The 13,352-nt window shown below is 37.2% G+C and overlaps 1 protein-coding gene and 1 non-coding gene across 2 annotated transcripts; both read left to right on the top strand.

Annotated features, from left to right (window-relative positions):
• The first annotated feature begins 7,758 nt into the window (after positions 1–7,758).
• LOC122295312 lies at positions 7,759–7,867 on the top strand. Its single transcript, XR_006237967.1, has one exon. It is a non-coding gene; the product is annotated as a small nucleolar RNA R71 (small nucleolar RNA).
• A 3,410-nt stretch (positions 7,868–11,277) lies between these two features.
• On the top strand, positions 11,278–12,105 carry LOC122293593. Its single transcript, XM_043102135.1, has one exon. The coding sequence runs from the start codon at positions 11,278–11,280 to the stop codon at positions 12,103–12,105; it is 828 nt and encodes a 275-aa protein (XP_042958069.1).
• Positions 12,106–13,352: the final 1,247 nt, after the last annotated feature.

The raw sequence follows: 13,352 nt of genomic DNA, 5'->3' as shown, positions 1-13,352 counted from the left end.
CCCTCAGTGGCTGTGCTACTAATGGAACTCGATCAGTACGAGTGTTCCACTGTTGTGCGCTCTCAGCAAGGTAGTCAAAAAATGATAGTGCTTCATCAGGTTCCTTGCTGAAGAACTTCCCATTGCACATTGTCTGAACAAACTGCTTGCATTCTGGAGTGAGACCAGTGTAAAAATAGCTCACCAACCTCCAAGATTCAAAACCATGATGTGGACAAATGTTCACCAAATCTTTAAATTTTTCCCAACTGGCCTAAAAGGTCTCATCAGGTCTCTGATTGAACTGGCTGATTTGCTCTTGCAAAAACTGAGTTCTCTGAAAAGGAAAAAACTTTTGTAAGAATTCACATTGCATATCAGACCAACTAGAAATAGAATTAGGCCTCAAAGAATTAAACCAAATCTTTGCTTTATCCTTTAAAGAGAAAGGAAACAAACGAAGTCTAATGAATTCATCAGTAACAGCCCTAGTGATAAAAGTAGTGCAAGCCAACTCAAAATCTGTCAAGTACTGGTAAGGACTCTCAGAATCCATCCTATGGAACTGAGATATCACTGACATCATGCCATGCTTAATAGAGAAATTAGGTGCATTTTTAGGTAAAACTATGCATGAAGGTGTAGTGGTGCGAGTGGGTTGCAAATAATCCTTAAGAGTGCGTGGTGCAGGTGCAGCCATGTTTTCTAGTTCAATTTCAATTTCCTCACCTGACTCACTCACAGAAAAGATAGAAGAGCTATCTATCTCCAAACTGTGTATACTACTCTCAACACTCGATGTGACTCTAAGCAACCTATTTGAACTGTCTCTCACCCATGACATGAAACATCAGTTTAAAGAGCATAACAAAATAACGAGTTTAAATTTAAGCTAAAATACTTTCCCCAGCAACGGCGCCAAAAACTTGACTCACTCAAAAATGAGTAGCACTAAAGCTATCCCAAGTGTAGGAGGATGTCGTGTAATAATTAGGAATAAATTCCTAGATCGTCTCCTCAGGAAAAGTTACTTAAAAATCAAACTCGTTGGAAAGGGTGAAAAACTTCACAAAGAGAAAATAAAATGATGGTATGTGCAATGGATGGAAAAGGGTACTAATCATGGACTAGATTCATGTTTTTAGATTTTGATTGTCGGATTGGAATGTAAAGGACTAATAGATTAAACTCAGAAATTAATAAAACTAAATTAAGAATTAAACTAAATTAGGAAGTAATTGACAAAACATGCACTGAAAATTGAAAAGCCCCAAAATCAATGTTCTAGGGTTCATCATTGTATTCAAATCACAAATTCTCAAATTAAACCACCGTAATTGTAATCACTATTAAAATGAAAGCTTAACGAAATGATAAAAATAAATAACATGAATTAAATGAATAACAAATAAATTACTCAAACGTCTAAATCAAAATTCTCCAAAATAATTCAGAAACTTAAAACTGAAATGAAATAGTAAGTAGGGAATTGAAAAGATCAAGCCAATTGAATGGAGATGAAGATTCAAAGCGGTGGAGGAGGCTGAGCTGCAGTGGAAATTGGACCCCTCAAGGAGTTCTTCAATCTGCTGCAGTGTGAGTGAATGATCCAATGGAAATTGTGTAGCTGCGTGAATGATAGATTGTATGAATCCTCCTCTCCGAATCTGAACGAAAATCAAAGGAAAAATAAATTCTAAGTGTTTCTCTAATCAAAACAGATTTTTCTAGGCCAAAGGTCAGCCATAAGATGTAAAAAAACATATATATACTCTGACAGCAGAATAAACCCTGATCTGTAAAATACGATATTCGCTCGAGCGGAGTGTCGAACGAACATCGAGCGTTCGACTCTGCCTAAGTTAACTTGAGCAGCCTGTCAAGCGAACATCGAGCGTTCGACTTTGCCTGAATTCGCTCGAGTGGCCAAATGCCTCCGCTCGAGCAATCTCTTTTCCCGCAACTCGCTCGAGCTCACTGTCGAGCGGAAGTCAAGCGTTTGAATCTGCCTGACTTCGCTCGAGTGGCCAGAAGCCGCCGCTCGAGCGATATGTACCATAATCCATATTAATCAATAGTTGATAAAATTAGAGCAGAAATTCATGCTTTTAATCAATTAAAATCACAACTTTGATTTATTCATTTTTCCATATAAAACCAATGATAAAGTAATGAAAGAATTAAGATATATTGGTTCTAAAAGCATTAAGAATGCAAAAATTCAGCTCAATCAAACTCCCCCATGTCCACAACAGCCAACTTATCACTCTTCAAAGGTGATCCTTTAGTGATCCAACTCTTTATCGCAGCACAGTGGGCTCTCTCCAGTATCTCTCATTTACTAGACCCGACCTCGCCTTTGTCGTCAGCAAATTATGCCAGTTCATGCAGCGTCCCACGACCAACCATTGGACTGTTGTCAAACGAATTATTCGTTATCTCCAACAAACCATCCACCATGGCATTCTCATCCGCCGCACCTCATCCACAGACATACATGCCTTCTCCGATGCCGACTGGGTCGACTATCCTGATGACAGAAGATCTGTAAGTGGCTACTGTGTATACCTTGGTTCTAATCTTATATCGTGGAGTTCTCGCAAGCAACCAACGGTATCACGTTCAAGCACCAAAGCCAAGTATCTAGCGGTAGCCAACACCATCGTTAAAGTTATGTGTCTCCGATCTCTCCTCTCTGAACTTGGCATCTTGAGTCTGAACCCAACGACACTAGGGTGCGATAATATAAGGGCCATGTACCTCACGGCCAACCCTCTCTATCACTCACGCACAAAGCACATCAAACTGGACATCCATTTTGTAATTGATCAGGTTGCCCAACATCAACTCCAGGTTTGGTTCATCTCCAATACGGATCAGATCGCGGACTCATTCACCAAAGCGCTCCCAACTGCATGGTTCTGCACTCTCCGAAACACTCTCAATGTCCACGAGCTCCCATTGTGATTGAGAGGGCGTAATGGCACAATTGATCCTCAATAACTGGATAAAGTTCAATCAACAGATAAAGCTCAAGATAGTGCCACAACCAAATCTCAACAACCAGATAAAGCTCAAGTTCAAAACAAGCCTGAAGTTAAAGATCAAGTTCACGGCAACCAATCTGGGAACTAACAAACTATTTGTAAAATTCAAATACTTTCAAATGTTTGTAATAGAATTGGTTTATCCAAAAAATATCTATAAATAAAACAGCATGTGATCCTCCTGAATTAACAGAGGAAAACATTTCTTCCATCTATCATTATTTGATTCATTAACATTTTCTTTTAAAATATAAAGAAATATTTTTAAAAGAGAACTTCATTGGATCTTGTATTTTAAAAACACTTTACATTTTGCTATAGTGATCCCTCTATATGTAAAGGATCCCGTTCATCAATGTAAACATTTTTAATTAGTTTTTTACTCCTTGACTGTTTGCTTTTAAACTAAGAAGAAAGATGTGTGTCTTCACTACTTTTTTCCATATAAATTATTTTTTATTTTTATTTTTAAACTGAGAAGAAGCCACCATTGCAATGATTTTGAATTAGAGTAAGATCAATTGGTCCTTCTTGATCAGTTGCTACTGTTTGAACCTTTAAATAGATTTTGGTAGTCAACTTTGGAAGTCCTATCACACTTGCACACTTGCGCATTTTTTTGGCATTTTTCTCTCTTTGGATGATTGACTATTAAATCATAAAAATAAATTCCTTTCAAATGTTCTTGGAGGTTCAATAAAAAATATTTCACATCAAGCATGTTAGTACAAGGAAAAAAAAAACTATTCCTACACCCTCCAACTTGAAATGGTCCTCAATGAGTAAAAGCTAAAATAATCAAGTAGGAAAAATGTAAGATGGTTACCTAAATGAGCTGTAGGATCATGACAGTAAAAGGTAAAAGAAAGATAGAACAAAAATCTACAAAACAAAAACAAAAAAAAAAAAAAAAAATTAAAGCAAAGAGAAGTACTAAGCAGCAGCAGGGTAAGTAGGATCTTGCAAAGAACTAGTGGTGGCCTCAAGTAAAAAAAATTTCAGAAAGGTTTTGCGTCTTTGGCCATTTACTTTGAAAGCATTCCCATTTTGAGGGTTTTCAATCTCAATAGCACCATGAGGAAAAATTGTTTTAACCAAATAGGGGCTACTCAATCGGGATCTTAACTTGCTAGGGAACAAATGAAGTTGAGAATTATAGAGTAAAACCTACTAATTAGGTTCAAATGATTTTCTTTGAATATGCTTATCATGTAAAGACTTCATGCATTCCTTGGACAGCTTAGAGTTATCATAAGCATCCCTCCTAATTTCCTCTCATTCAGAAAGGTGTAACTTCCTTAAAGATCCAGCCTGGTCAAGATCAAAATAAAATTTCTTGATGGCCCAAAAGGCACAGTGTTCAAGTTCAACAAGAAGGTGACAGGCCTTACCATAGACTAACTGATAAGGAGACATACCAAAAATAGTTTTATATACAATCCTATATGCCCACAAAGCATCAAGTAATCTCAAAATCCAATCCTTACAGTTAGGATTCATAGTTTTTTCCAAAATGGTCTTAATTTCTCTATTAGAAAGTTTAGCTTGACCATTGGTTTGAAGGTGATATGGAGTAGAAACCTTATGGTGAATGCCATACTTGTGTAAGAGGGCAACAAATGGTTTGTTGCATAAATTGGTACCATTATCACTTATGATAGCCTTAGACATGCCAAAAGAAGAGAAAAATGTTTTCTTTTAAAAACTTAAGCACAATTGGTTGGCCATTTTTTTTGCAAGGGATAGCTTCAATCCATTTAGATACGTAGTTGACAGTAACCAAAATGTATAAATGACCAAAAGATGGAGGAAACGTACCCATAAAATCAATGCCCCACAATCAAAAACTTCTAACACCTAAACAAGTTGTAAAGGCATCATGTTTCTTTTAGTTATTCCACCCAATTTCTGACATGGTGCGCAAGATTTACAAAACTTAAATGCATCCTTAAACATGGTAGGCTAATACAAACCATATTGCAAAATTTTAGTTCCTGTCTTACGAGTAGAAAAATGTATACCACATGCCTTGGTATGACAAGCATTTAAAATAGCAGATATTTCATCATTTGGGACATATTTTCAAATGATTTGATCCGAGCAATACTTAAACAAATAAGGGTCATCATTAAAGAAATACTTAACCTCAGTTTTGAATCACTTTAAGTCTTGAGCAGTCCAATGTGTTGGAGCTTGATCTAAAAAGTTCACAATGGCATCATACCATGGTAAAACATTAATAGACAAAAGCTTATCATCAAGAAAAGAGTCAAATATAGAAGAAGAGGGTTCAGTTTCTGTGAACCGGAGTCAAGAGAGATGGTTAGCAACCATATTCTCTACACCCTTTTTGTCCTTAATGGTGATGTCAAACTCTTGAGAAAGAAGGATCCATTGGATGATGCGTGGTTTAGCATCTTTCTTTGTCAAGAAATATTTTAAAGCTGCATGGTCAGTGAAAATCACCATTGGAGAACCAAGTATATAAGTTCAAAACTTTTCCAAGGCAAAAACAAAAGCAAGTAATTCTTTTCCAGTTGTGGAATAGTTCTTTTGGCTCCATTTAAAGTTTTACTTGCATAATATATACAAAAGGACTACTATCTCGCTGTTGTCCAAGCACAACCCCTATGGCAAAATCACTGGCATCACATAAAATTTCAAAGGGGAGGGACCAGTTAGGGGGTTGCATGATAGGGGCTGTGGTGAGCAAATTTTTAAGTTGGTCAAAATCATTTTGGTGTTCAGTTGTCCAAGTAAAAACAGTGTCATGCTTAAGTAAAAGGCACAAAGGTTTAGAAATGGAGCTAAAGCCTTTGATAAATCTCCTATAAAAACTGGCATGACCTAAGAATGACCTAACATCCTTTACTGTTTTAGGTGCAGGGAGCTTAGAAATAAGTTTAATCTTGAACCTATCAACCTCAATTCCCCTAGCTAAAATGATATGCCCAAAGACTATCCCTTTTTGAACCATGAAGTGACATTTCTCCCAGATGAGGAGCAGATTTTTTTCTTCACACCTAGCCAACACAACTTGCAAGTTAGTTAAATAATCATCAAAGGTGCTGCCAAAGACAGAAAGCCCATCCATAAACTCTTCCAAAATGTTTTCAATGATATCACTAAAAATGCTAAACATGTATAGTTGGAAAGTGGGCGCTAGTGCATTACATAATCCAAAAGGCATTCGTCTAAATGCAAAAGTTCCAAAAGGACATGGGAAAGTTGTCTCCACTATTTCTAAAATTTGATCAGGAATAGGCAAGGGAAAATTATCTTTCCTAGTGGTTGCATTTAACTTCCTATAATCAATACACATACGCCAACTAGTGGTCATTCTCATAGGAATTAACTCATCATGATCATTTTTCATAACCGTTAAACCAGATATTTTTGGGACTACTTGAGTTGGACTCACCCATTTCCTATCCGAGATAGGGTAAATGATGCCAACATTAAGTAATTTCAAAACTTCATTTTTAACAACTTCTTTCATGGTAGGGTTCAATTGCCTGTGCATTTCTCTAGAGGTTTTTGCATTCTCTTCTAAATAAATTCTATGAGTACAAATAAGGGGGCTTATACCTTTGATGTCTACCATGGTTCAGCCAATAGCTCCCTTATGCTGCTTCAACACTTCAACTAATCTTCCCTCTTGTGTTTCAGTGAGCAAGGAATAAACCACCACCAGGAAGGTGATGTTGGGGCCCAGAAAAACATATTTCAGATCTGTTGGCAATGGTATCAAATCCAAGCTTGGGATCCCATCTGAAGAGGGCCTCAATCATTTTCTCCATTAGCAATTTGAGTTGAGTTAGAAACCTTACCAATCTTATTTACCTTGTCTGCCCCTTGAGCAGGAATGTCTACCACTCAGCCACTCCTTAAGGTTGTGATCGCCTTCACTAGTTTGATGTTGGAACACTTAGATGCTTCTTGAACTTGTTGAGGTTGAACTTGAGGGTTCAGTTGTGGCTGTGCAAGAAATTTCCCTTTCTCTTCAATACTCAATGTGGTAGTTAGCCTTGTGAGTGTGCTCCTCATGTCATTTATAGCTTGAGAATTCTGATTATTAATCGCTGCTTGTCCTTTCATGGACTACTGCACTGTATTAGCTAGCTACTGGACAGATTCTGCAAGTCCTCTTTTTTGAACTGAAACAAGTTGGCTTGTGTATTGAGATGCCCCTTAAAATGTAGGTCCTTGAGGAGCATTTCGTTCACTCTTCCAATTGAAGTTTGGATGGTTCCTCCAAACTGAATAATAAGTGTTAGAATAAGGTCCAACATATGATTTAAAAATCAAATTTACAGCACTTGTTTGATCTAACAACACCTCTTTAAAAGCAATATCGTAGGGCATTTATTAGTAGACTGTCCTAACTCTCCACAAATTCCACATTTTTTAGACAGTCTAGGAATAACTTGCACCTCATTAACCTTTTTCATTTCAATGGCCTCAATTTCTCTAGATAGCAAGGTTATTCTAACATGCATACATCATCCTCTTTCAAATTAACTTTCCACCACTAGACTCAACACCCTTAGATCTATCATAAGCATCAGCAATATCCCAAGATTGGGTATTCTCAGCCAAATAGTCAAAATATTCAAATGCTTCTTCAGGTTTTTTATTGAAAAATTCCTCATTACACATTTATTTCAATAAATTGATGCATTTTGGCTGTCAAACTCTCATAAAAAAAAAACTAATCACACGCCAATGTGCATAACCATGGCGTGGGCATGAATTTAATAGATCTTTGAACCTTTCCCATTATTGATAAAAAGTTTCAAAATCCTTTTGAGAAAAAATCATGACATGTCTTTTCAAAGCATTTGTCTTATGTATTGGAAAAAAATATTTCAAAAATTCTATTTGCATCTCCTGCCAAGTGCATATGGACTGAGATCTAAGTGAGTTCAACCATATTTTAGCTTTATCTTTTAAGGAAAAGAGGAACAACTTAAGCCTAATGACTTCTTCCTTGCATTCATGATCCAAAAATGTAGACCATACTTCCTCAAATTCTTTGGTATGTAAATAAGAATTTTCATACTCCATACCATGAAAATGTGGAAGTAGATGTATCATACTGAGTTTGAAATTGAAATTGTTGGTATTTAGAGGTTGAATGATGCATGAAGTTGCACTAGTTCAAAAAAGATGCAAGTATTTCCTAAGAGTCCTATTAAGATTCATAATCTCCCTCTCGGCATGCTCATTATCATCCATATTGCTTTCACTATTAGATGTGAACGCAAGAGACACAGATGTTAAATTAGATGTTGAATCAAAAGATGTTGAATCAGAGTGTGTGCTATTAAAATTTCTAATAAGACGACCAAAATGATTTCGAGCCCAACCAGACATATACAACAATAAAACAATTCTATAAAATAAAGAGAATAATCAACTGAAAAAAAAAAAGTTTAGGTATCACCAGAACTGTGAAGAGGTTCATAGCATTATGCTACTACCTCAACTCCCTCAACAAAAAAAAAAAAAAAAAAATGCTTCAATTAACACCAATTGTCCCCAGCAACGGCACCAAAATTTTGACATGGTTCCAAATGTGTTATTCCAAGTGTAGAAGTGCCAAGTTGTATCAAGGGTAAATCCAGGATCGAATTCCACATTGACAAAAGAGTGTTAACGCAACCTTGAAAAATGCTATTAAATTCTTTTTGGGCTTTTTATGATTGTATAAAAATAGAGTATATGTAAGGAGTTGGGTAATCTAATTATAAAAGCAAATTGTAAACATATCTACATTTAGGTCCAAATCTAAAGGATGAAGTATCAAGTTCATTCTTACCACTTAACATGTAAAAAGTCTTGAAAATAAGGTAAATAAAATAAGAAAATGAAGGCAGCAAAAAGAAGTTAGAAAATACTCAATATTTCAAAAAGAAATTTCTAAGAAGCAATTTATCAAACACTTGAGCTGAGGATGGGTCTCTCTTTCATTTGGTTTTTGTTAGATTTTCTCAACTATCAATCCAGTCAAGGACTTGGTAATCGAAAGATGGAGATTTTACAATTAAATTTGTACTATTTCTTTAAAACATTCACTGCATTACCATCAAAACAAATAATAACATCTAACCGAAAGGCACCTTGATAAATTTTCAAGCTTTTGTTGTGCCTTAGGTCTACAGCAAAGCAAGAAGAAGTGCTGATATCTAATTTCAAATCAATTTAAGGCTAGTAACAAAGTAAAAGCAACGTTTAAACCAACAGCAATTTCACTAATCTATAAACCAAAACAAATCAAGTCTCTTTTGACATCCCAAACTACCAAAATTTAACTTTGCATCATATTTTCAGATGTGAAAATAAGAACAAGAAAAACCATCCTCATGGAAGAAGATACCTAGCCGAAAACTCCAGTTTTTCTGCCGTAAGAATCCTTTCCCAAAAAACCTTTGGCGGGATTTCCTTTTCTTCCCAACACCAAATCTTCCTCCAAATATTTCACTGTTCTACACCTTTTGATTCCTTCCGCAAACGGCCCCTCATACATGCTTCTGGCACTCCATCATATATGCCGCACATGCCCCTTACGCGCACATTTAGCACGCGATAGTTGGTCCCCCACTGAATGATAATCTCTCTCTCTCTCTCTCTCTCTCTCTCTCTCTCTCTCTCATCTATGCGGCTATGCTTAAGAGTTGCAAAAAACTACTAGTCCCTAAGAGATTGATCAATTATCCAAAAAATATTCCCCTAGGCCGTGTGTGCTCTGCCTCTCTATCTACGTCCCAATGCACTTCTGTCCAAGAGCCACAATTCCTCCCACCAGTGCACTTCACATTTTGGGACCATAGCATCTTTTTTTTTTTTCCTAAGGGGAATGTCAACTTGAGTGTTTATCATTTTAAGGGTAAATATGGAACTTTTGTATGCCAAATATTGGTATCGATTAATTTGGCATCCAGTACTAGAATTTGATGCATAATTAAGTGCTCAATTCTTCTTTGATAAAATAAATCACTTACTTAAGTAACTTAATTATGCATTTCTCACACTTTATCATATGGTAAAACTAATCAAAATTTTGAGTCTTTGATTATGCAGATTGTTGAAGAAAACAATGAGATGAAGAACTATATATCCAAGATCATGAGTTCATTGAGTGTGAATAAGCCTGGTAAGTTCCCTTCTCAAGCTCAATCCACACCCCAAGGTTAACATATGGTGCAAGAAAATTTGAAGGATGTCAATGTCATTATGACGCAAAGTGGCAAATCCTTACACATCCCACCAACTGAGAAGTCAGAGGATGTTGAAGATGATTAAAGCAATAGTGGTATCGAGCTACACGAGGAAGCTGAGGTATTAAAGAGCTTAGTTAAGCTACTGATTGAGCTAAAATATTACATATTTTATATATTTAAAACCAATGTATTTTAATTGCTTCGTGAGATTATTATTGATTTTAGATGAAAAAATGGTTAATAAGCATAAATACGAGTTGTGATTTTTAACTGATTAATATCATGTTTGTGCTTAATTTTATAACTATGATTTAATTGGACAATATTTCTTCACATATATAACATATTTTTGATAATCTATTTTTCCTTTTAATTTATTTTTTAGTGTTATTTTTCTCTCCTTATTTTCAACTTAAATAAAATTCACATGGGATCCGGTTGAAACTTTTGATCAAAAGCACATGCTAAATTGAGAGGAAATATAAAGAAACATGCTGAAGATAAGACAAAGAGAAGAAAGGGGGGGTGGACTTGGGCAATTGAAAAAGACACAAAAATGAAGATGATTTTGATTGTTAAAGAACTTTCTGTGGTGACTTTCTTCCTTTGGTTGTTGATGGACGCACGCGGTCTTGAGCAGAACATGGTACTCCTTACGGTTTGAACGAAAATCATGGAAGCACATGGAAAAGAGAGGTTTTACCTAAAGTTGAGAGGGACAGATGCAAAGGACGTTTTGGGGGTTTACGAAAAAGAAAATGAGGCTATTATGTTATAAATTTGTATTTTTATGTTGTATAGTTTATATTTAGGTTGTATAGTACTTATTTAGGTTGTATAGTACCTTTTTAGGTTGTATAGTTTTTTACATAGGGCATTTTAGTCTTTATATCTGCTCGAGGGCAGTTTAGTCTTTTTCCTCTTTGTATAAAAGCCTGGACCTTCAGTCATTCAAATTAATCGAAATCCGTTGGATGCTTTCATTCTTGTTATGGTATCAGAAGATTTTTTGACCTAATTCCTTTCTCATGGCGGCGGATCCCCCTCCCTCTCCCTCTTCTAATGCTGCGAGTCCTTTCTTTCTTCACCCCAGCGATAACCCCGGGGTTGTTCTGGTCACGCAACTCCTCTTCGGCGACAACTATCACACTTGGTGTCGCTCAATGACCATGGCCATTTCTGCCAAAAATAAGCTAGGGTTCGTCGACGGTACGATTACTAAACCCGCATCTACTGCTTCTCTTTTTTCTTCATGGCTACACTGTAATAATATGGTGATTTCATGGTTGCTTAACTCGATTTCACCCGAAATCGCTGCTAGTGTTTTGTATGTTACTACTGCTTTCGAGATCTGGACCGATCTCAAGGAACGGTTCTCTCAAAAGAATGGACCTCAGATCTTTCAGATCCAAAAGTCTATTTCCTCGTTATCTCAAGGACAACTTACTGTTAGTGCTTATTTTACTCGGTTGAAGGCTCTTTGGGATGATTTGCTTAATTACAAGCCTGTTCCTATGTGCTCTTGTGGTGCTGTTACTCTGTTGAATTCCTATGTTCAACAGGAACGCATTTTGCAATTCCTTATGGGCCTGAATGAGTCTTTTGCTTCGGCTAGGGCTCAGATCCTGTTGATGGAGCCCTTACCACCTCTTAACAAAGTTTTTTCCCTTGTTCTTCAAGAGGAACCACAGCGAGAAATCTTTGTTCCCCCACCCCTTACTGATGCTCATGCTTTTGTTGCTAACTCTGATTCCTTGCGACCTGTTAAGACTTTTCCTAAAAAAGATCGGCCAATCTGCAAGCATTGTGGCTGCACTGGTGACGCCGGACAGGATAGCGATTATCCTGCAGGCTAGTCCCAACAGATGATTCACAGGAGAGAAATCGCTCAAAACCAGAGAGAAAAGTCTCTAGGGTTTAACGGAATATTATAAAATCAAGCAATGATCAAAATCAGTCCACAAACCGGACTGTTATAGCCAAAAATCATGTTTATCTGAATTTTTCCAAAAATAGCAAAATCTCAGAAATCACTCTAAATTGAAATTCGAAATAAAATAAGCAATCTGCAAAAAATCCGGCCCAAATCGGGTTTAAAATGACTTCCTAACTGACAAGCGAAATATTACCATAAATAGTAAAAAATAACTAAAACTAGTGATTCGGAGGGGAAAATAGCAGAATTTGAGGTCGAAAAAAAGGCACATGGAGCCATGCTCCAAATGCACTCAAAACGGCCCCAATGGGAACACATCACAATCAATTCCTGCCTTTGCGCTGATCTGCCAACTCATGGTATCTCAGCGCCATCAAGGTGCAATCTGACAGCTCAGCATCATCTGTCTCGGATCTCCCTACATCAGTCGCCCCGGGTTGGAAAGAACTCATCCTCGAGTTCAGAGTAGTGTCATCAGAATCGACAAAACAAGGACTTAGGTGCTTCACATTAAAGACATCAGAAGTCTTCAAGTGACTGGAAAGGCGCAACCTGTAAGCGTTATCATTGATCTTCTGCACGACCTCACAAGGTCCAATCTTCCAATCCTTAAGCTTATTATACTCGCCAACAGGAAAACGATCACGAGTTAATACAGCCCAAACAAAATCACCAACATCAAAAAGTACCTGACGACGATGACTGTCAACCCTAGTCTTGTACTTGGTATTGCTCTCATGAATGGTCTGTTTCACCTGCTCATAGATACCCCGAAGATGCTCTGCCATCTCATCTGCTTTAGGACTGAAACGTCCTATACGTGGAATAGGGGCTAAGTCCAGCACCCCGGATGGGTTCTGACCATAGACAATCTCAAATGGGCTTAAGCCTATGGTTCTGTTTTTCGATCTGTTGTAGGCAAAGTCTGCTTGAGGCAATGCCAAATCCCACTGCTTCGGCTTAGTTCCTGCCAAACATCTCAAAAGGTTGCCCAAACTCCAGTTCACCACCTCGGTCTGGCCATCCGTCTGGGGGTGGTAGGCGCTACTAAAATTCAACTGTGTTCCCATTTTCCCCCACAGGCTCTTCCAGAAATGACTGATGAACTTGGTATCACGATCTGAAGTGATGGATCGAGGAACACCATGTAAACGCACAATCTCCCTG

The sequence above is a fragment of the Carya illinoinensis genome, chromosome 14 (assembly GCF_018687715.1).
Source record: "Carya illinoinensis cultivar Pawnee chromosome 14, C.illinoinensisPawnee_v1, whole genome shotgun sequence".
In the NCBI taxonomy this organism is placed as follows: Eukaryota; Viridiplantae; Streptophyta; class Magnoliopsida; order Fagales; family Juglandaceae; genus Carya; species Carya illinoinensis.
Note: the sequence above shows the minus strand (reverse complement) of the source record. Positions and strands in the feature narration are given on the sequence as shown.